The following is a 24,511-nucleotide window of genomic DNA, read 5'->3' as shown; positions in this document are numbered from 1 at the left end:
TTTTTGAAGGTCAGTAATGTAACCAGGGTACATCTACGTGTCATTCATAATCATTTTTCCTTGGATTACAGTATAATCTGTAATCTCTAGGTTTATTTCTTCATTTAGGAGCATTTACCTTATTACCATGAAGATATTTTTGTCCCGTTATTGGGTCCTCCACTTGATGACACCAATTTTCCTTACATTGAATTTTCTTATGTTCTCCATATGTTTTATCTTCTAATTGTTTTGTCTTTTGCTTCTGCATTTACTTCAGTCATCTTACATGTTCCTTTCTGTCAGTAATTCTGTTTCCACCAGTATCTGTTCTGTTCCATGATGTTTTAAAAGAATTCGTTAAGTAATGATAGGTTTATTGGTTGTATGTTTATTTCTTTAGCACAAACTACCGTATCGTGTTACTCTGCTTTATCTTGCCTTTTAGAGTTTGTTTTTAATTGATTTTGTTGTTTCTAAGTTCCTTATCATGAATAGGCCTTTGAGAATTTTCTTTGGCTTCTTGGGTTATGTTTCCTAACAAAATGGGTTCTTTGTCATTTATATACCTTGTTCATTTCTTCAGTTTTTTTCCTTTTATCTTCTTTTTTGTTTCTTCTAAGCTGTAATATATGTGCATTGTTTTTTTCCTGTTTATTTATTCATTTAATGTATAATGTATTATTTGTTTCAGGGGTACAGGTGTGTGATTCATCAGTCTTACACAATTCACAGTGCTACCATAGCACATACCCTCCCCAGTGTCCATCACCCAGCCACCCCATCCCTCCCACCCCCAACCACTCCAGCAACCCTCAGTTTGTTTCCTGAGATTGAGTCTCTTATGGTTTGTCTCCCTCTCTGGTTTCATCTTGTTTCATTTTTCCCTCCCTTCCCCTATGATCCTCAGTCTTATTTCTCAAATTCCTCATATCTGTCAGATTATATGATAATTGTCTTTCTCTGATTGACTTATTTCACTTACTTATTTCATTTACCCTCTAGTTCTAACCATGTCATTGCAAATGGCAAGACTTCATTTTTTGATGGCTGCATAATATTCCATTGTGTATATATACCACATCTTCTTTATCCATTCATCTGTTGACGGACATCTGGGCTCTGCCATAGTTTGGCCATTGTGGATATTGCTGCTATAAACATTGGGGTGCACGTGCCCCTTCGGATCCCTACATTTGTATCTTTGGGGTAAATACCCAGTAGTGCAATTGCTGGGTTGTAGGGTAGCTCTATTTTCAACTTTTGAGGAACCTCCATACTGTTTTCCAGAGTGGCTGCACCAGCTTGCCTTCCCACCAACAGCATAGGAGGGTTCCCCTTTCTCCACATCCCCGCCAACATCTGTCGTTTCCTGACTTGTTAATTTTAGCCATTCTGACTGGTGTGAGGTAATATCTCATTGAGGTTTTGATTTGGATTTCCCTGATGCCGAGCGATGTTGAGCACTTTTTCATGTGTCTGTTGGCCTTTTGGATGTCGTCTTTGCAGAAATGTGTGTTCATGTCTTCTGTCCATTTCTTGATTGAATTAGTTGTTCTTTGGGTGTTGAGTTTGGTAAAATTTTGGATACTAGTCCTTTATCTGATAAGATATTTGCAAATATCTTCTCCCATTCTGTTGGTTATCTTTTGGTTTTTGTCTTTCCTTTGCTGTGCAAAAGCTTTTTATCTTGATGAAGTCCCCAATAGTTCATTTTTGCCCTTGCTTGCCTTGCCTTTGGTGATGTTTCTAGGAAGAAGTTGCTGCAGCTGAGGTCGAAGAGGTTGCTGCTTGTGTTCTCCTCAAGGATTTTGATGGATTCCTGTCTCACTTTTAGGTCTTTGATCCATTTTGGGTCTCTTGTTGTGTGCAGTGTAAGGAAATGGTCCAGTTTCATTCTTCTATATGTGACTGTCCAATTTTCCCAACACCATTTGTTGAAGAGACTGTCTTTTTTCCACTGGACATTCTTTCCTGCTTTGTCGAAGATGAGTTGACCATAGAGTTGAGGGTCCATTTCTGGGCTCTCTATTCTGTTCCATTGATCTATGTGTCTGTTTTTGTGCCAGTACCATACTGTCTTGATGATGACAGCTTTGTAATAGAGCTTGAAGTCTGGAATTGTGATGCCGCCAGCTTTGCTTTTCTTTTTCAACATTCCTCTGGCTATTCAAGGTCTTTTCTGGTTCCATACAAATTTTAGGATTATTTGTTCCATTTCTTTGAAAAAACATATGTGCATTGTTTTTTCAGCATGCTGGAGGTTGATGTAGAGAACATAAGTCTATTTACATATGGTGTTGGTGTGTTATTTTTAATATTTTACGCATCCTGCCTAAACTTGTTTTTCTCCTGGACCTCAATTTGAATGCTGGGTCTTGCTGAGAGCAGGGAAGGGGAAGCAAAGGAAAAGGGGTGACTGAGAGAGCCAGATGGGCAATATGACTCCTAGGTTCTGTTCTCTTAAAGTACCCAGTGTTCCCCTCCTGAATTTCCTCCAGCCACTCATGAAAATATATTAATACCTTGTGCAGGTACAACCTTGAGCTTCAGACCTTTTAGTTCATTTTGCTCTGAGCCCTATAAAGTGACCCCCTCCTCCAAAAATGTAGAAATGGTTAGAAACTTTTACCCTTGGTTGACTTTTCCCTATATTACTTATTCTTTGCTCAGTTCCCCTTCTTGCCATTTTGAAAGCTGTTTCTGATAAGTATTTGGATTTTGTAAACTTTTTCCCCACAACCACTTATTAGTCAGGGTAGCAATAAGAATTTTCAGAAGTCACATAGGACTTTCTGTTTCTTATTTAGAGTATCACTCTTCAAAATTTGTGGCAGGAGGTTGTATATTGGGTTGCTGCTAATAAAACTTGGCTTGTAAAATTTTATTTATTTTAAATGTTTGTTGTAATCGGTTTTGAATAAAGGAGATTCTATAATCTAGGTCGGGGTTTCTTAACCTTGGCACAACTGATATTTTGGGTTGGATAGCTCTTTTTTGTAGGGGATTGTCTTGTGGATTGTGGGATGTTTTTGTTTTTTTTTGTTTTGTTTTGTTTTATTGTTTTTTGCCTTGTGGGATATTTAACAGCATCCCTGGCTTCTACCTACTAAATGCCAGTAGCATTCCCCTAGTTGAGACAATTAAAAATATCTTCAGGCATTGCCAAATATTCCCTGGGGAGAAAAAACACCCTGTGTTTGGAACTACTGATTAACTTATTCTCTCATCTTACTCCTCTTGCTAAACACCTTCATCTAAATTTTAAATAGTTTTCTTAAGTAGCCTGGTAAGTATTATCAAAGATACACATCAGACTTAGAAAAAAAAGCTCTAATACACTCTTGCAATTCAACTTAATACTACACGAATGTTAACTGTATAGGACTTATAAGCTATCTGAATAGTAATCCATAAATTAAAAAAAAAGGTTTATGAACAATGTGGAATTTTACTGAGTGAAAAAAATTAAGACTTTTTTTTATGACTTATTGTTTGGGGTAATGATACTCACAGTAGATTTACTTTTTTCTCCCTCATTAATTAAAATCATGATGTTAGCCAAGTAAGTGAAGAAAATTCTTATTGGCAATTCAGTTGTTTCCCGTTTAGGAGACTGACACTCTCCAGTTCTAAGCTAAATAATTGTCATGGTAAAGTAATTTCCTTGAAAAGAACAGGCATTGATTCGCCCCTGTTACTCACAAATCCTATTTCAGTCAAATTGGAAAACTATTAAGTTTTGGGGAAAAAATCAATAGGTATCAGGAAACCATTAGATCTTGTGGCCCTTGCTATTATCTTGCATGAGTAATCACTGTAGACAGCTGACAGGTATTTCGCTCTTGACACAGTGATGCTTGGGGGACCACATCTCCTCAGGGTAGGTGGACAGCTTCAGACACGGGTATGAGTTCAGTTATCCTTGTTTTTCCCCAGTACTCATTCTTTTGGACAGCCCTGTCACTAACTGGACCTGTGATGCTTTGAAAAATCAAATACTTTTTTTACTGCCAGTTTTCTTTTTCTTGTGTAATGGCAAACTGATCAGGGCGTGTGCTTTGCTACTGAACCAGTGTCAAAAACAAGTTTTAATTTCTTACTTAGAAGTTCTTTTTCCTCAGATCCAAATTTTATATCAATATTAAACAAATAGTATAAGGTTTTACTAGTAATGCTCTTATAGAGTGTATAATTTTGCCTTCTGTTCTTTTCCTTCTATAAAACTTACAAGTTTTTCTCTTTTTCGGTCAAGTGGCTTCTGAATTATCTATGTTGTGTTTTGCTTCCCTTTAGAGAGAGAATTCATTATTTGTGAACTGTATGATTATTAAATTTGGAAGAGAAAACATAAAAAGTCCCGTGTGCACATATCCGTAGTGCCCAAATTATTTGGTAGTATCTATTGGCAGATTACTATGACATTGATAGAAGCTTGGTGTTGGGTTTGTATGTGATAAGAGCTGATCTGTTTTTCTTTCTTTCTTTTTTTTGTTCGGGGGGGACAGAAAAGGGAGAGGGGAAGAAATGAGTATAAATAGTAAAAGATTCTGTTGTTGTAGTTCCCATAAAGAAGTTTGGAAAGCCATACATAATTTGTATATGTGTTCGCCTGCTAATTCTTTTAGGACACATTAAAACAGCCTGGGTAGAATAGTGTTTCTCAGTTTGAATAAATATTTTTATTTGATGAATATTTTACATATTTTTCAGGTGCTGTAGCTTCTATGTTTTGGGTTGATGCTGAATTAGGGGTTGATATTTATCTTGATGGTAAGTTAAAAAGCAAATATTCTTTTGTTTTCAAGTAAAATGTTATGGTTAAGTTTTTTTTCTGCTCACATTATAATTTTAATCTTTTTAAACTTGTTTAGTTTGATGATGAAGTAAGATTCCAAAGCCCCAGAGAGTGGTAGAACTAGATGTCAGATCTTAATGTCAGCTCTCAATTTAGTGCTTCCACTAAGGTTTTCCTTTTAAAGTGCTATGTCAGTTTCTTATATCCTCTGTTTATGTACTTACTATGTTAGAGAGTTTTTTATTTTATTTAAAATATACAGTATGAGGATCATATTTCTGCTTTCATTTTCCTCTGAAGATAAGAATTAAGCAAAACCCCCACCCCTTACTTTTTTTGCCTTAACACTTTTGGGCAATTGTATTCATAGACTTCGTGTAGGACATATAGAAACTTTCTGAATGAAGTAACTATGCCCCGCCCACCCTTTACCTTTCTTTAAACCAGGTCTTCCACAGACTCAGGAGTGAAATTTAAGACTGTGCCCAGTCATTTGGCTCTAGTATATGCAGCATGGAGCTGGTTGAATTCCCTAGGCATCATCAGACTCATTCTGCTGTTACCATTTGAAAAAATTATTTGGCATAAAATTCAGAGATTGCCAAACTAATTGACCATTTGGAAACTTAGGTACATGTTATGGAAAATACTTGTATGAGTTAGATTTGGTGCAAATTATTAGGAATAAGATATCTTAAGGCATCTTAGATTTGTTAAGCAGTAATTTAAATGTTAAGAGAAGTCTTGATTTTGATAATGTGAATATATAAACTGGAAATAACCTGTCTTGTGTAATTTATCACATTCCAGTTTATATTATGGAATTTGTCTCATCATGTTTTGGATTTAAAGCTTTTTAAAGGCCAGAAATATCTTATTTTCTTATTTACTTCTTTGTTTATTTGATTTAAAAAATTATTTTATAACCTCCCTAATGCCTTAAAATGGTACTAGGCACTCAGTACACATTTGAAATGTGCCTACTTGTTCATGGAATTGAATTAAATTGCAGCTTTGGCAAGAGAAAAACCAATATTTTATTGAGTAACATTTATGAACTGATATAGGTTAGCTGTGATTTTCATTCTCAAGCATAGAGGTGATTAAAAGATATATTCCTTTGTAGGTATCATAACTGTTGTGGATTCAAAATATGGACTAAAAGTAAGTTGAAAGATTGCTGTGAGTTGCTAATTATTTGTTAAAAGCTGGGTTTATGGGGATTGATTATATTATTTTTTTCCTACAGTTTTGTTTGAATATTTTAACAAAAAGTTTTTTTTTTAACTATTGTGAACAATAGATGAAATTTGTGTGTCTTTTAATTATTGTGTTTTAAAATTAAGTATTTTCTGTTACTCTGGCTTGATATGATAGAAGTTGGAAGTGTAATACTTTGTAATGATGATATTACAGGATAAAGTTTGTGTATGTGTAACTCCTTACTGGGACTCAACCCCATTGTTGATGAGTTTTTCTATTTGATAGAAGAAATTGAGCTTGAGAAAGCATATGAGAACTTTTTTCTCTTGTTAAACTGCTACCAGACACAAACTGGAAATAATTGCATTAAAAAATAATTGCTTTACCTTACTTTGAAGAAATCAGGGTTTATACATAGGTGCAGTGAGGAGAAACTCTCCTTTAAAAGGTATCCTCCTGTGAATGTTTTCATAACTACCAAGTTCTTCAAATACATTTAAATGGACTTCAATTCATAAAATGCACTTAGTAAGATTTTTAAAAACATGTTGTTGCATAAAATAAAACAATATTTTTCAACTTTCCAAGTGAAATACTACTAAAGGGAAAAGAGAATGAAATTATCCTCCATCTCCTGGTCCCACTCTGGGATGTGGATAGCCCCCTAAGTAATCATTTCTTAGAAGTTTAAATAAAAATGCACGTCCATTTTGTATTCTACTCGACATATATCTGATTTGTTAATTTGAAAGTGTTCCTTCCGGGACACCTGGCTAGTTCAGTTGGTGGAGCATGCTTGTTAAGTGGTTACCACTATCCCTTCACTGGCCCTTTGTCTCCCTCAGGAATAGAGCTGCCTAATTTGAGATATTTGGAAAATAATTTCTCTGTAGATTTTGAGTCCAAATTTATTAGTCATCTTAAGAATCAAAGAAAGATTACGGATATTACAATTTTACTCAGAAAAATTCCGACTCTTCTGAAATCATGATATTTCTAACAAAATATTTATGGAGGAAGCAAAATAAATAAAATTCTTCATTCTGGATGTTTATTATAGGCATGTCTGAATTCATCTCTTACATGCATTTAATACCAAATTTGGGATACCTACAGAAGAGATAGCAGTTAAGATATTTTATTTGTCTTCTTGATAGACTTAAGGTATCATACCCAGAGTTAAACTCTTCATGTATTTATGATTACAGGAATAATTTTATATGTATATTTAGATTTGCAGAGGAGTTAAATAGAATCTATTATCAGTGTAATTGAGGCCAAATAAACAAAGCAACATTCTGAATAATGCAAACACAGTAAACGTTTAACCTCCTGCCACCTTGATAAAACCTCTTAAATTATTAAATCAATATACCTACACAAAACTGACATACTGTCAGGATAATGGAAACTTTAGATTTTTTAAGTCAGATGCCAGATAAATAACTTTTCCTTTGTATAAAGAATTTGCTCACTTGTCCAATTTCTCTGGTTGCAAAGCTTGACCCCAGTAGCTGCTTGTGATTCAGAGAATTCTGAGGCAGTACAAGTAATGACACTTGGATAATGGGCAGCAATTTAAGGGTGTCATGCTTCAAAGAGCCAGCCCATCACAAGTAAAGCTGAGAAATGGTACCCTGTGGCCAGGGAGCCAAATTGAAACTGAAGTGGTAATTGATATCATGGGCTATCACTCTAATGGGATTGTCACCCATTGATCTGAAATATTCATTTTTTAATCACGGGCAAAGAATTGGACAACTTCAAATGACAGCTCTCTATTCTCAGGACTTGACACCCAGGCTACCAACATTGTTCTTTTCAGTTCTACAAATGTGACAGCATTTAATGCAATAGAATCAATGGATGAAGTTACACAGGAAAGGTCAAGTGAGAGGTTTCTTTTTGGCTCTTCTGTTATATTGCGCTAGCTGTTGAAACAATTCAGTCAGAAAACAGTTTGGCTTGGAAAAGACTGGAAAAATAAATAGACTGACATTATGCAATAATCGTTTTCTAAGAGCTGAAATAGCATCAGATCTATAACCAGTCCGTTGAGAGGAGAGAGCTGCTGCTTTTTTTAAATGTTGTCTGACATCTTTGACACTAGATTTCTTCCATTTTGGTCAACACCAGTGTTTTCCCCTATCTTGCTCTCTTCTTTTTGGTCCGGCTTGTTTCTGTTTCTGCAGAAGAGGACACCCGCTAGCCCTTATTGAAGTCGGGTCTACAGTGGTGTTATTTCAAAGGGTTTCTTTCTTTCTTACTGTGTGCTGAGTTGGAGGTTGAACCTTGACTTTTGGGAAGTGTCGGGTTAATTAGTACCAAAACCATTTTTGTCTTTTTTAATATATAAGCAAAAGCCATAGTCTCTCAGCAGAGGTGAGGAATCCTTTGGGCATATGTATACATTCACACACACACACACACACACACACACACACACACACACACTCTAAAATTTTTGAAAAAAAATTTGCAGATGTTTTCCTTCCTTGCCTGTGCAGGTAGCATAGAATATCAAAATTTCCATTTTTTTTAACTTTATAAATGGAATTTATCCGACAGAGTAACCAATATTGGAGAATGTCCCTTTGAATAAAAGACACTGGTTTTAGACTTTTTGCAAAGTTTGACTTGGGGAGGAAGGAAGTTGCATAAGGAAAATAAATATTGGGCTGATACCCAGAGAAAATAAATGTTAGTGTGCATTTATTATTTCTTTATGTTTATATGGCCTTCAAAAATGCATAGAACAGGGCTTTTATCTTTTTCTGTAATTTTATGTGATTATTACATGCCTTATCCATAATAGAATTGTACATATTGGCCTGTTTTTATTTTGGGGATTTTAACATGTTTTTATATTTGGTACTTCTTGATTGCCTGAAGGTAGTAAAATGTTGGTTTTTCCCACTTAGCTTTGAGTGTAGATTTCTAATCTTCTGGAGAAGTAAATGTGTTAAAAACATGGGTTACTTTGTAAAACTACTGTTCCATTTATGGAAAGGTATGGAAATTCAAAAATAAAATATCTAATTTTCCTGCCATATCTTTTTTTATACCCCACCAACTCACAGCCACATAGCCCCAAATTCATGTGTAAATAAAGCTTCCAAAAGGTCAACAATACAATATTTTGAAAAATATTTCAAATTTTCAAATCCTGGAATATTCCAGGATCTTTCAGAAACAGGTACCTTGCTAAAAATACATCTTTATTAGATAGGTATACTGCTGAATAGAAGGGGATTTGTTGCTGCACATTCTATAGAATATTTCAAATAACAACATCTACTTATCTTTGTCAACAAATAGGGGTGTTAACTAGAATTCATTCAATAAATATTTTTTGAGCCTGGTGCCAGGTACTATTTCCAGGATGGTAACAGCCTTATTCTCTACAGGACGTAATAATAGGGTTTGCAGTAGCCTCAGGCCAAGAATAATTAGGAAAAATAGTAAACTTTGTCTTTTGGCAAGGAACAGTTTTTGATACACTAATAATAATAATATAGTAATTTTGAATGTAACTTTTAGGTACTCTCTATGAGTATAGTCTTACGTGATTGTTAATATTTATGTAACATCTGTATCGAAGATTGATTTTATGTGACATAAAAAGCTTTCATTCATAAGTTTTTAAAATTATCATTTTACTTCTATAGCACATGTTTTCAATTTTTGAAAAATAACCCTATAAAAGAGTATCCTGTGACAGTGACAGTATTAAATTTAGTTTCTTCCTTTATAAAATGAGAATAGCCATTTCTTCTAATTCTTAGAAAGGCTAAATGAGATAATGTATGTAAAATGATTTAAGAATTTGTGAAGTTTGATTTCAAATACAAAAAATATCAATATAATCAAATTGCCTCTAACCTCAGTAGGCAGCTTTTTCTTGTGACGGAGCGTCTATTAAAGGTTAAAGTAATGAAGGTGGAATGTTTTGCAGAGACGAACCTTTTGGCATTGATGCCTTTAGGGATTTAAATAGAATTATGGAAAAATAATAACCACTTCCAGAGAGATGACAGCTACCTTGTGGGCCCCTATGTCAGTGTCACAATATTTTTTTGGAGCTAGCTTGACTCTGGAGAGGTCAGCAAAGTAAACAGTTGCACTGAGGGGCCAGGTCACTCAGGTGTCTGTTTCTCTAAATGGTCAGCTGCTTTTAGGCTAGAATTGGGGCTGTGGCCTTCCCACAGCTTGTTTCAGGAATAGAAAGGGCTCAGCACTGAGTCCATATTGTGTGTGATGCTGGGGTGGGAAGTGGGGTCTGGGACCGGAATGGATGGAAGTGTATTAGATTTAAGAAAGTCTATTTTGGTCGTTATCTCTTTTATATATAAGTAATAATGAATATTTAGAACAAAAACAGTTTTGTGAAAAAGGAAAAGGCCTATAATTTGAACTGTAATGCTCTTTGTTTTTATTGACATTATTTAAATCTGGAGGGTTTTCCTTTTAAGGAAAAGGAGGTGTCAGGGGGACAGTATTTAAGTCCTGCCCCCTCCCCCAAACACCCCCAATAGAGTCACTGTAGGAAAACAATTACAAATGGGGAATAAAATGCTTTCAGTTAGAAAAATTAGTTCTGCATTTGTGTGTTCAGTAATAGAACTTGTTGAAATGTATATTAGAAGCAAGAAAGGAGTCTCCAAAGTAAAATTCTTTGTGTTGACATTAGTGTTTGTGTTTTCCCACAGTAACTTTTTTCAAACTTTGTTTTTGTTTAGCATTTGGAAGAAGAAAAACCGGATGGCCTTATCAATGAAGCTTCTAGGTATTCATATTTAAAGTATATATTGATTACTGGCTAATTGAAAAGAGACAATTATTACGAAAACCAAAACCAAAGTGAGAAATATAAAAACATAGTCAAGGAAAATTTGTTGTCTTTATCCCCTGTAATTGAATTACTGCTACTTATAATGGTCTGATAACTAAAATTTTATTTAAAACTTTTATATGTAGCATAAAATGAGTGTTGGGCACAGCAGTTCTTTGAAAGGTGCTTGGGAGCAGTGAACATTTAAAACTGGGTTTTTGTTCTTTTATGATGTCATTGGGATTCAAGAGGGTTATAAAGAAAAGAGTTGGTTCACTTACTGCCTTCTTCAACAGTAATTCATTTGATTCACGTATTCACTGTTACTCAGAACAAAATAAATACAGAAATAGTTTTAATTGGCATTTAGAACATTTTTTTGCTTAAATACCTTTATGTTCCTAATTGGGCTGTCTTTAGACTTACAAATATTTAAATCAGTTTGCCTACCCTAAGCATATTCTTGCTGATGGGGGAAAAAGGCTTTGGGATATACCATGGTTGCTAGGTCTGCTGCTGGGGTTAAGGGGGAGTCTCCCTGTGATTTGCTAAGTGTGATCCAGACATAAATAATAGACTACAAACAAGCAGTTGGCTCCCTCTCATTTTGGACTATAGTGCTCTGTGGTGCTGTAATCCTGCCTGAACACTGCATTGGGTATATAGGTATGATTCAGATTAGACTGAACTTAAACATTTTTATAATTGTTTTCCTTATTAAAAATATATTTATTATAGAAAATATAAAGAAGCCAAATTAGAAAATAAGTGAAGTGTCATAAAAGCCACAATAAAGATGGGGCACCTGGGTGGCTCGTTTGGTTAAGTGACTTGATTTCGGCTCAGGTCATGTTCTCTGGCTGTGAGATCCAGCCCCGTGTCAGGCTCCTCGCTCAGGAGGGAGTCTGCTTCTCTCTCTCACCCTGTCCCTCTGCCCTTTCCCCCACTCACTCTCTCTCTCTCTCAGATAAATAAATCTTAAATAAATAAAGTTAAATGTAAAAGGCCTCCAATTTAAAGATAGTGACTTTATATTTTGAGGTGTCCACATTAAATCTTTTTTTTTTTTTAAGATTTTATTTATTTATTTATTTGACAGAGAGAGACACAGCGAGAGAGGGAACACAAGCAGGGGGAGTGGGAGAGGGAGAAGCAGGCTTCCCGCCGAGCAGGGAGCCCGATGCGGGGCTTGGGGGCTCATGACCCGAGCTGAAGGCAGTCGCTTAATCAACTGAGCCACCCAGGTGCCCCATCCACATTTAATCTTTATTCATAGAACACTTACTTAAACAGAAATGGGATTATGATGTACATACTGTTGAAACTTGCTTTTTCAATAAATTAAAGTTAATTTATTTTTGAGAATTTGGCCATGTCATTTGACCTAATTGGCTATATCTTCAGGTAGCATAAAACTGGAATTAGGAATAAATAGCCTAGTGATTAAAATTTCCTGAAGAATTGAGGAAAATTTAAAGAATCCTCAGCTCTACTACTCCTATTAATAGAAAATAGAACTTCGGGTACCTGGGTGGCTCAATTGGTTAAGCGACTGCCTTTGGCTCAGGTCATGATCCTGGAGTTCTGGGATCGAGTCCCACATCGGGCTCCCTGCTCAGCGGGGAGTCTGCTTCTCCCTCTGACCCTCTTCCCTCTCGTGCTCTCTATCTCTCATTCTCTCTCTCTCAAATAAATAAATAAAATCCTTAAAAAAAAAAGAAAATAGAACTTCTATTTATAGTAAGCTATTTTGTTATCTAGCATTCTGTCAATGGGACAGAATAACATTCTTTAACTTGAATGTCTGTGTATCTCTTTTACAGAGAAAAACATTTATAGTGATGAAGAAGATATTTGTTCAGGATCCTGATGTATCTTCTGAAGTGTGGTTTTAAAAAAAAAACTGTTTAGTGTTAATGTTAATTTGTTTTATTTCTTTGAAAATTCCATGTGATAACATGGAATATTTTAGTCAGTAGACTGTCCATATTTTTACCATATTTAATATCTGAATTTTATGCATTTCTTTACAAAGAAAATTTTGAGTTGAAAATGATCCTTGATTGTAAACTTTTGGGGGTTTATCTTTGTAGTTTGAGAGTAGCAAGTGAGAGCACTTAGTAAATATTTTTTGAATGAATACATATGAAATCTGAATTTATATAGTAATGGATGCAGTTTATTCTTACTGTTTGAAGAATGATAAATAGGAGTAAAATCAATTACCATACAGAGTACTATATAGTTCTTAATGCTATTTGATCTGAAGGAGATGTTTCTATTTTTAATTTCTTAACATTTCTCTTTTGACATCTGTTCTTTCTTTGCTAATTTAGGCAAGTTGCTTTGGCAGATATCATCATCATTAATAAAACAGACTTGGTTTCAGAAGAGGATTTAAGCAAATTAAGAACAGCCATTAGGTATGAAGTTTTAAGTGTTAACTACCTACAAATCCAAAGTGTACTATGTAAAAGATTTTTCCTGTATTACCCTGTAGAAACTTAAGGTTCAAGGTTGACCTACTTCAAGTACCATTCTGGAGTCATTTATTGTTGATGCCTAATTGACTGTTATGTAAAAATAAATATATAAAGTCATTCCCCATTTTTTAGAGAATGCAGTTAGAATTCATAGACTGATACTCAGGGTCTTCTGGCTCCAGCCTCCTTTTCCTGTCTCTCTTTGACTCTTGGCCTGCAGGAAGTTCTCTCACTTTACTCAGGACGATTTACTTTCCCATGGATGTGTCTTGCCGTATCCTTTCTTTACTCTGCATGTTCTCACTCACTCTGCCAGTCCTTGAATTCCTTCATTGTCTCTGTTTTTCTTTGCTTCCTTTTTTTTTTTAAGCGATTTCATCCATTCTGTAGAGTTGTCCCGTCACTTCCTTTTCTCCCTCGCTCTCTGTGAAATCTCCCCTGTCTCAGGTGGTCTCCTTGCCCTGAACCCTCACTGACTTTGTCTTCCTTGACTGTCAACTAAACGTGCCTGTCTCCCAGCTTGCTTTAATGTCTTCAGTGTCCATGGCCAGGGTTGGTCAGCATAGGACAGTATGAATGGTACTCAAATATATGCTAAATGATCCACAGTCATTTGGACTTTTCAAATGAGATTAGAGTTCAGGGACTTTGAATTATTTTTTAAGGCAGTTAATAAATGCCATCTACAAAGAGACATCCAATAGTTTTTATTATTAGTCATCTTTAATGGGTATAATCTGCTGGCATCAGATTTTGATTCTGTCAGTACCAGTTCATATAGTATGTTATAAATTGAATCAATAAAGGCAAGGCTCATGAGAAGATTGGTTGCAGTGATGAATAATTGAAGAGGAAAGAAATCCATATTTTTCTGCACATTTTCTGCACATTATTTTAATGTTAATATCCTTTGAGTCTTTACTATAAAAAACTGTAATAATATCTCCATGTGTAGTGCAGGTAGTGCTGCATAGTGTTTAAGAGGATGGACTTTAGAATCTGGTTGGTTGGGTTCTACTCCTTGGTCTGTTTCTTGCTGTGTTCTTTTTAATTCTCATCTCTAAAACAGGAAAGAATACCTACTTCATTAAGTTTGGTTTAAGTGTTCATGAGACATTGTTGGTAAACTATGCACAGTGCCTGACACATAGTAAGTGCTCTGTTAGCTACTATTATCATTAATAGAGTGTAACTTTTTTTCCTGGTTTACATAGTAATTTCAAGCCACAATGAGTAAAAATGAAGGAAATAGAAAAATGGTTGATATTTTTGGAAAAATCTAGAAAGATGAAAGCAGTGAATGGAGATTCCTTCTCTTGCCCCTTTTGACTCTGGTCTCCTAAATTTTGTTTGCCAGCCTGCTCTGTACAGCAATACCAGGAAAGAATTTGGACACAGTGCTTTGATAAATTACAGACCCTTTGGATTTTGACCCTCCATTGTACATCAGCCTTGCAACTGGGCATTAGATTTGGGGAGTTGGAAGAAGGTGAACATATCTGAGAGGAAGTGGCCATCAGGTTATACAGTATATTCAAGTAGAAAAGATTAAGAACTTTGTGAAATGGTAGAGAGACTTGCCTTAGAATCATTGTAGATGGGAAACCTTACCCATGAGAATAAGCTTGAACAAAAGGCACATACATTCAGCAAGTAACACTGAAGGCAATGGAATTGATGGTATAAAGATAAATAGATGAGGTGTTTGGTATGTTGAAAAGAATTTAACAAGTATTTTTGGTGAGGGAGTCCTGTTTCATTATCTCAGTAATATCAGAAAGGGAAGGACTGGCAGAACGGGTAGAGATTCTAGTTAGGGAACGAAGAGGTTATTTTGTGGAAGAACCTGGATACCTGACTTCCTGTTACTGTGAAAACGAGGACGGGCTGGGTCAAAGCCACTCACAACTTTTTAGGTTTTTATTTCTAGCCTGTGTATAGGCATTTCCACGATGTGTGCTTGTGGAAAATTGAGTATCAGTAAAAATCTTGATTTATCTACTCACTTTGAGAACATTAGAATTACTGGCTATGAATCATTTTTTCTAACGTGAAGGGTCTCTTTATAATTCACAAAGTATCCCCCAGTTAGTCAGTTGTGCAGTAGATTTTTGCCTGTCATGTTTTAATACCTAAGTGGAATATACCTGATTTATGATTAGAAAAAAAATAATAAGCTATAAAAAAATGTAAGTTTTGTTTTTCTGGTTTTTTTCTCCAGATATATTTGTATATGCTTATTTCCTGTTTTAGAAATAATATGCTTTATGATCTTTAAAAAGTTTAACATTTACCTTTTTACCCTTTCTTCTTTATTTTTATGTTTATTTCAGATCCATAAATGGACTGGGAAAAATTTTAGAAACACAAAGATCAAGGTACTTTTAAAAGCCGTTACTAATATTGACAGTAAATAATTTTAGTTAATAATAATTATTAAGTAATTGATAAATATGCCTGATTCTTTTATAACAAAGATACATGTGCCTTTTTAAAAAATGGGGCCCCAAAATGTTTTGAATGTTCTTTATAAATTAGTTTGGCATATTTGGTTAATAGTTTGCTTCTTGTTGTAGCAAGACTACAGAGCCATGGTAAGGCTGGGTGGCTGTGCTTTTGTTTCATGAGGAAGAAAACATAGGACTTTTCATCCACTCAGAAAAGTAACTAGTATAGAAATCCCTAAAAGTATGTTATTAGGAATCATCTTAGCTTGAGGTACTTAAATGGCATTCTAATATTTTCTAAAAACTTCTAAGTTTTTTGTATAGCTGCAAATAATCTGTCATGTAAAAATAGAGGAAGCTTTATCTTTAAGTTTATCTTTATGTCCATTTCCTGTAGGTTCTTCTGTCTTTTTATTCTGTTCATACAGATGTACAGTACTTTCTAAAATAGACGTATTCTTGAAACATCTGTGAATTGTATTTCTTTGGATTGAATTCTGTTTTCCAATGAATGCTATTATGATTTCAGAAAATTCTTACAGGGATATATCGTTAAGCTCATTTTTTAGCAAGAATGAATGGTTCAGCAGCTGAGAGACCCAGCAACATGCAGCCAGCAGCTGTGGGTCTCAGGGCTGGCAGTCCAGTGCCAACGCAGTTCTTAATTCAGAGATTCTTTCCTTGGAAGTGCAGCAGCGGACTTTGCTCAGAGGCTCATCTGCGCAGCAGAGGTTAGAGGTGCTGACAGACTGCCCTGGGCAGTAGGCATGAGCGGGGACAGCTGCTTGTGTGCGTGCGGACAGCTGGGGAATTAAGTTGGTGTGCATTCTCAAAAGCCACTCATCTGCGGGCGGAGGTGGCAGAAGGATGCCCTTAGCGTAAGTCTTCCGCAAGTAAACGCCGAATGTGCTCCCTGCATTTCAGATTCCAGTGTAGAAAACCTTTGATCGCCTAACTCATACCAGAGCCATTCCTCAGTTATTAGTCTTCTTTCTCTTGCATTTTACCATTTTCTTTCTCCCTAAATTTTCTCTTCATTACAAAGTGATACACAGACGACCACAGAAAGCTGAAATAAGATTTTAGAAACCATATCCATCAATAGCTATGGTTCCGTTGTAATAGCATTTATTTGGTTCATATTTACAAACATCTCAGATCAGTTTTTACAGGCTCCTGGATTTACTTTGCTTAATTTTTCTTTATGTTTTCATTTTAAACCTTTACGTGCCGTGTAAAGGTTTTATCTTGAAGAGATTATTGTGTAACAATTTTGATGGTTCTATGACATTTCTAACAGTTCTGTTATGTTTATAGAACAGTAAACATATAGTGATTAAATTTAGTTGCTTCAAATGGATGAATGAGCAAATGAATAAAATCTCCTTTTTTTAAAATTTTTTTCCTTGTTTCTTCAGTGTCTTGTGTTTGCCATTGTATCTGAGAATCTAGGGACTTTCTGAAATAGTACTTCCTTGCTGTGAGGACTGAAGTTGGATTAGGATCTTTTTCAATGAAGATCAGACCTCCATGGTAGAATTCTTACCATGGTCATGAATCTTACATTAAATATTTCCCCCAATTCCTTGAGGCACAGCAACTTGAGCCTTCCCAGTTTAGAAACAAGAGATCTGGTTTTTAACAAAATGGTGGAAATCACTGATGGAAGTTTTGTTTTATTGTGTTTGTTTTTTTGTTTTTAAATTTTAATGCCTCAAGCATTTTGTGGTTGACAAACGCTGATAGTAGTAAAACTGACAATAATAAGACTGCTGTAAGCATATGTAGAAAAGGCTTACCTTGAGTATTGAAGTTGAGGAATAAGAATCAGGTGTAACATTGTCTTATTGGTAAGACTTAAGTTGACTTTGAAGCAAATGGAAGTTCTAATGGGCCACGTAGACTTCAGAAGTAGGGGTGGAAGATCAGAAGAGCCATTCTTATTTCTTCCTGACTCCTTTTTAATCTTGCAGATTTCAGAGGACCGAACAGAAGAAAACCAAAATCCAGTTGTTCAGTAATAAGTTAATCAGTTCAACAAACTATTGGGCATTCTATTAGTTGCTAGGCATTTCTTGGCTTTTTGAGGATTTAAGCAATGGATAAGGCAAAAACTCTGCCTTTGTAGTAGGTGATGAGTCATTTGGGGGAGACAGAAGTAAACAAACAAAACCCAATATATTAAATATTATCAGTATAACAGGAGTATTAATTATGTAGGGTCCTATAAGAACAGGAACATAGAGGAACAACTACTCAGCTCTTCTTGATGAAAATTCAGGAAATTTTGACTGAGGATGTGATTATCGACCTCTTGAAGAATGAATAGGATTTTTTCAGATGAACAAGAGTAGAATGGCTTTTTAGGCATAGGAAGATTTTGTACTCCAGGGACCTGTGAGTATTTTAGAACAGCTAGAGCACATGGTGTGTGGCAGAGAGAAAAAGAGGTGTGACTGAAGAGATGGAGAACTTTCCACAGAGGATCTTGAATGCAATGACATATACTTTGGATTTTTTTTCTGTGGGCAGCAAGGAGTCGTGAAAGGTTTTAAAAGCAGTATGAGTCCTGGGAGGATTGAATATGGGTGCAGTTCTCCATGGAAGGAAGTACCAGAATGGGGAGCAACTTGCGGGTGAGGTAGTGATAGCAGGGATTTGGTAAAAGGTGATTAGTTGAGTTTTGTACACTAAGTTTGAGGTGCCACTGGGGAAGGCCTTCAGAAATCTGGTTCTAGAGTTCAGGACTTAGCCATTGGATGGGTTTGACAGTTCGTAGATCTGGGATTAGCTGGTGGCTCCTGTTTAGGAGACTGATTGAACTTTGGAAAGATGACTAGTAGACACTAACCCCGGGGTAGCCGCTGAACTCCCCTCCCCACCACGTAAAAATTAATGGTGGTAGTCTTTTTATTTTTATTTTTTTGTATTACTGTTTTGAAAATATCTGATGCTATTATCTCTAAAGGAGGAAATTAAGTATATTTTGTGCCGTGGAAATTAGTTTTCTAATTGGATGAGTAAAGGAATTTATTTTCTGTGGGGTTACTAGATTTGGGGCAGGTCCATGGTAACTCTAATCTGGAACCTTAGACTTTTCCTGTTTTACTGTCCATTGAGAATCTGGTGAGATACAGTGAGAGACTGGTATTATTTTATTCACTGTAGATTTTTTTTTTTTTGCCCCCTCCCCTCCAACACTGCTGTAGTGCGTCCCCACCCCTCAATGGTCCCCGTAGCGGAGAGCCCCAGTCTGGTCCAGGTGGGAGACCAGAGCTCCCCCAATCCTATTCCATTCCCTTCCGCACATGTACAGAAAAGAGAGGCATGCACCTCAGCACCCCCAGGACTACCAGCTCTGCCGCAGGAGCAAGGGCAGAGGCTGGATTGAGGCAGCCTCAGTGGGGACTCTATTCTCTGTAGATTTTAACCTGTACAGATCTAGTGTTGATCCTGTGTGTTTTGGAAATATCAAAAGATTCTGCGTATCAAGCAGAATTATTTCTAAATGTGTGACATGGATTCTTAAGAACAGTGTCAGAATGAAACTGTTTACTTTAGAAACTTATGTTTCCAAACTGACTTTTGGTATTCATACAGTTGGCCTGAGTTTTGATATTCAGACAGTTGGCAGGTGTACTTTTTAAACTAGCTGTTTCCTAAGGTAAAGATGATAAACTTGGGGGAGAAGTTCATTCATTTGTCACATATTAGTACAAATATTTACTCAACTGTCATGGTGAAAATGGACATGTGTTTAATGTTAAGGCTTTGATCTCTTATGTAAGATGATATTTACAAATTTCTTTATGGAATATTTACTTCTTTGATGATTTTCCTGATTCTTTTCATCTAGAATGTCCAGAATTTCCAGTGTTGTTATAGTTTATGTGCATGTAACTTTGGAGTATTACTCTTTTAGTAAGATGGGAATTTGTCTGCCTTGTGCCGGGATAAGTACTCCTGATCAAACAGTATTGTTGCCACAGGCATGAATATTTGGCAGACTGTTGAGAATCAGCAAAGCAGGCAGTGCACGTCACTCCTAAGTTAGAAGAGGTGGTTTGGTTTACATGTTGGCATATTTTAAAAAATCTTGAATTTGACTGTTTTGTTTTCCTTGTAAGAGAACTTACATGTTTGGCAAATTCCCGGATTCTAATTTTGAAATTCATTATGTTGTCGTTTTCCTGAAACATTCCTTCATCATAGCTTTGATTATAGAGAAATCACTGTCCTCTACTGTTTTACAGGCTCACGTAAACATTGGAATTCATTCACTAGTCTTTGTATATGTATTTAAACCAAAATGAATGCTGTCTGTGATATGATATTCTCTGCTGGTTTGAAACACTGCTTTCCTGATAAGCCACAATTGCCTCTAAATAATTCCCATGGAAATAATGTTTATTCAGGTAGAGTGCTAACTGGGGTGTTTCAGTCTATGCAACCCTGGTCTGAAGGAAATAAACCACTCTTTGGATGTAGTTTAGGGTCTTAGAATAGTTGTTTGATTCCTTGTATTCTTAAAATACTACCTGTTATATCGGGGAAGGCGGGGAGTGAAGTAAATGAAATCCAGACGTCCTGAAGGGAACGTACTGTACTGAGGCAGTGCCTTCGCTTCACGTCCCACATTTCATCTTTTGAGTAATAAACTGCTGCTTTGAAAAGTTCCAGTTCTATAACTGAGGGTTTTTTTTTTTGTCTGTAAAATGTATTTGAAATCAAGCTCATAAATTCCCAGGATTGAAAAGACAATTGAAAGTATAAATAAAAATATATATAGTTTATTGAAGCAATAATCAAGTAATTTTCTGCCTTGAACTTAAACTAGTCACTGTTTTTTTAATTTTATGAAGAAATTCTATTAAAAAATTTTACAACAAGCTTTTTCTTCTTTGCTTGTCATTTTTATGTGTTTCCCAAAATAGTATGATATATTGATTAAACTTTATGTCTACGTTTTTGGCAAAAGAGTCTTAGAGATTTTTTTTTCTTTGATTAATTGAATATATTTCACAGAATTTCCCATAGTTTACACTGGATTTCTTCCTTTTAGAGTTCATCTCGCTAATGTATTAGATCTTCATGCCTTTGACAGTCTTTCTGGAGTAAGGTATGTTTTCTGTATTTTGTTGACTTTTATTGTAATATACTTCTTATTCCACAGTTGTAGAAGTTACAGGAATGATTTATACAGTTGCACCCTTGATTTAAGCTTCTTGTCATTCCTTTGGTGTACAAGATCATTCCTAATGATATTGTTCTTGAAAGTTTTATTAATTGGATGTTTGGAAATCACAGTGCATTTTCCTATAGAAATTTTAGTATAAATGGTAGTTAACTTTAGGGATTCATCGTTAATACTTCTGCACCAACCACTGTGTGTAATACTTTCTTTCTATGAGAAAAATGGATGAAATACATAAAAAACTTTAGCTTGGGGTATTCCTACACACTCCTCCTTTCTCCTCAGTGATGGATCACTCTCCTGGTTCTTTCCCTGGAGGGAATCTTTTTTTTTTTTTTTTTTTTAAAGATTGTATTTATTTATTTGACAGAGACAGTGAGAGCAGGAACACAAGCAGGGGGAGTGGGAGAGGGAGAAGCAGGCCTCCCGCGGAGCAGGGAGCCCGATGTGGGACTCGATCCCAGGACCCTGAGACCATGACCTGAGCTGAAGGCAGACGCTTAACGACTGAGCCACCCAGGCGCCCGGGAATCTTTTTGATAAGGGAGAAGAATGTATCTTTCTTCAGTCTCATTTTTTTTTAAATCATCTTAACCGTTTTTAAGTTTACAGTTCAGTAGCATTAAGTATATTCACATTGTTGTGCAATAGATCTATAGAACTTTCTCATCTTGCAGAACTGAAACTCTGTTGAATGATGACTCTCCCTGTTCCCCTCCCCACAGCCCCTGGCAACCACCATTCTATTACCTGTTTTTAAGCATTTGCCTACTTAGGGGACTCCTGGGTGGCTCAGTCGGTTAAGCATCTGCCTTCAGCTTAGGTCATGATCTCAGAGTCCTGGGATTGAGTCCTGCGTCAGGCTCCCTGCTTGGTGGGGAGTCTGCTTCTCCCTCCCACTTTGCCCCTCTCCACCATTCGTGCTCACCCTCTCTCTCTTTCTCTCTCAAATAAATAAATAAAATCTTGAAAAAAAAAGAATTTGACTTCTTTAGATACCTTATACCAATGAAAATGTATGGCATTTGTCTTATTTTAACTGGCTTATTTCACTTAGTCCTCAAGGTTCATCCATGTTGTAGCTTGTGACAGGATTTCTTTCCTTTTAATGCCAAATAATATTCCGTCATATTGTCCATTCATCCACTAATGAACATTTGGATTGCTTCCATCTCTTGGCTGTGTGAACAATGCTGCTACACGATTCCTGCTTTCACTTCTTTTTACTATTTTGAGGCATGCCCTACTGTTCGGCCCAGCAGCTGCACCATTTTCATTTCCCATCAGCAGTGCGCACAGGGTTCTGCTTTCTCCATGGACTCGCCAACACTCAGTATTTCTAGTTGGTTTTGGTAGTAGCCGTCCTCATGGGTATGAGGTGGCAGCTCCTCGTGTTTGTGCTCTGCATTTCTCCAGTGGTTCGAGGTCATGACCAGCTTTTCATGTGCTCAGTGGCTATTTGTAGATCATCTTTGGAGAAATGTCTATTCAAATACTCGGTCCATTTTTTAATCCCATGGTTTGTTGTTGTTTGTGGCTGAGCTGGAGGAATTTTTTTTATATATTCTAGGTATTACCCCCTCATCAGATACGTGATTTAGAAATATTTTCTCCCATTTTCTCCAAAGTAGTTGAGTCATAAAAGCCTCGTGTGAGAGGTACCCTCCCAGTGCCCAGAGGAAAGGAGCATCCTTATCTCTGAAGACTAAGGTACACACGGAGGAATCAAGAAACAGGCCTCTCTGAGTATCCTCCAGTTTACTACACTTGTTTCATACTCCGTCCCATTGTTTCTTTCCACAACCTTCCACTCTTCATCAAACATAGCATAAAAACGCTCAGGTTTAACCATTTCTTTGGTTCTTCATTTCTTTATGAAGGCTCTTATGTTACATAAAACTTATATTAATAGGGGCGTCTGACTGTCTCAGTGGGTCAAGTGTCTGACTTGCGGTTTCTGCTCAGGTCCTGATCTCAGGGTCCCAAGATTGAGCCCTGTGTTAGGTTCCCTCTCCCTCTGCCCGCCCCCCCCCCCCGCTGCACACTCTTTCTTTCTCTCTCTAAAATAAATAAATCTGGTAAAAAAAAAACTTACATTAATAAACTTGTACCCTTTTCTCCTGTTAATCTGTGTTTGTCAATCTAATTTTCACACCCAGCCAGGCACTTAAAGAGGGTTGAGGAAAACTTTTTCCTTCTTATGCAAGTTGTTGGCAGTTATTTTTAACAACATTAAATGTCGAACATAAAGATTGTGTGATTTTTCGAACATTTTCTAAGGTAATTTCATTCCACACTTGTTTAAGAACAGTGATAATGCATTAGCGACACTGAAAGAAGTAGCTATTTAACGTGATGCCCTCTCTGTGGCTCAGGCCTGTGCATAACTTTTCACTGTGCTCAGTTGCAAAAATGGAGAATCCTTTTCTGAGCAACCAGCTGGGAAGGATTTAATTTGACACTTTCTCTACTAAGACCCCATCCTGTGAGGCTCATTTCCCTCCAACAGTTCCTACAATCCTTTTCTCTTTTCTAAACTCCCTGTTACTAATTTACCCCTCACTGTTCTGCAGAGCAAAACATCTGCAAGGTTTTAAGTCTTTTTCCTCCTTCCAGCCTACCCCCATCAGTGTCCAAATGTATGCTACAGTTAAGGTTATAATTGGTTGTGCCATTTTGATATTCTCGCTCTTTTTCATATCAAAACAAAACATTTTTAAGATTTTTTGTTTTCTCTCAGTCACTGGCAACTGACTATATAGAAGGCTTATTTCTTAATACTACTTATTTCTTAATAAATAGATACGTTTAAGGGAATACATTGATAAAGGAATAAATATACCCTTCTGACTTTCTTTAGGTACTAGTCTTATTTTCACATTAGGAAGCATGGGACAAGTTGATGAAATTTGGAGCAGTAGTAAAATGCTTACGTGTATTTTTCTAGGTCAGTTATAGATCTGTTGGAATTAAAGAGAAATCTGCTGACATATTTAACCACACAAAATAGTGTCGCTAAAGATTAGGGTTTTTTTCTGTATTGTGTGTAGATGTGTGCATGTGAATGTACATTTTTTAATTGAAGTATAACATACAATGTTGTATTATTTTGAGGAGTACAACATATTAAGTTGAGAATTCTGTATCTTAGTGCTCACCTCGATAAGTGTGGTCACCAAGTGCCACTATACAACATTACTGCAGTATTATTGACTCTATTCCCTGTGCTGTACTTTTCATCTTTGACTTATTTATTTATTTATTTTTAAAAAATATTTATTGTATTATGTTAGTCACCATACAGTACATCATTAGTTTTTGATGTAGTGTTCCGTGATGACTTACTTATTTTGTAACTGGAAGTTTATACCTCTTAGTCCCCTTCACCTGTTTCACCCATTCCCCCATCCACCTCCCCTCTGGCAACCACCAGTCTGTTTGCTTGTTTGTTGAATGTGTGCACATTGTTAGGAAAAATCTTTAAACAGTCTGCTAGCTTTTCTGTATTAGAATGTGTAAATAGCATGTAAAATTGGAACTGTGTAATAGATTGAGTTGTGGAAACTCCCTTCTTAG

The 24,511-nt window shown here is 36.1% G+C and overlaps 1 protein-coding gene across 6 annotated transcripts in view; it reads left to right on the top strand.

Moving 5' to 3' along the window:
• Positions 1 to 24,511, top strand: part of LOC112838619 (zinc-regulated GTPase metalloprotein activator 1C) — a 52,795-nt gene that overhangs the window by 19,287 nt on the left and 8,997 nt on the right. For all 6 annotated transcript variants that reach the window (XR_003212009.2, XM_025891393.2, XM_025891392.2 and 3 more), the window contains 6 exons: positions 4,693 to 4,752; positions 5,904 to 5,941; positions 10,720 to 10,766; positions 13,148 to 13,234; positions 15,628 to 15,672; positions 20,804 to 20,860. Coding sequence is in view for 5 of the 6 variants with exons in the window: in XM_025891393.2 (XP_025747178.1) it covers positions 4,693 to 4,752; positions 5,904 to 5,941; positions 10,720 to 10,766; positions 13,148 to 13,234; positions 15,628 to 15,672; positions 20,804 to 20,860 (334 nt within the window). In the remaining variant the exon portion in view is untranslated. The remainder of the gene's footprint in view (positions 1 to 4,692; positions 4,753 to 5,903; positions 5,942 to 10,719; positions 10,767 to 13,147; positions 13,235 to 15,627; positions 15,673 to 20,803; positions 20,861 to 24,511) is intronic.

This window comes from Callorhinus ursinus, unplaced genomic scaffold (genome assembly GCF_003265705.2).
Source record: "Callorhinus ursinus isolate GAN/ISIS: 27379988/994484 unplaced genomic scaffold, GSC_fseal_2.0 scaffold28, whole genome shotgun sequence".
In the NCBI taxonomy this organism is placed as follows: Eukaryota; Metazoa; Chordata; class Mammalia; order Carnivora; family Otariidae; genus Callorhinus; species Callorhinus ursinus.
This window is presented reverse-complemented; position numbering and strand designations above follow the sequence as displayed.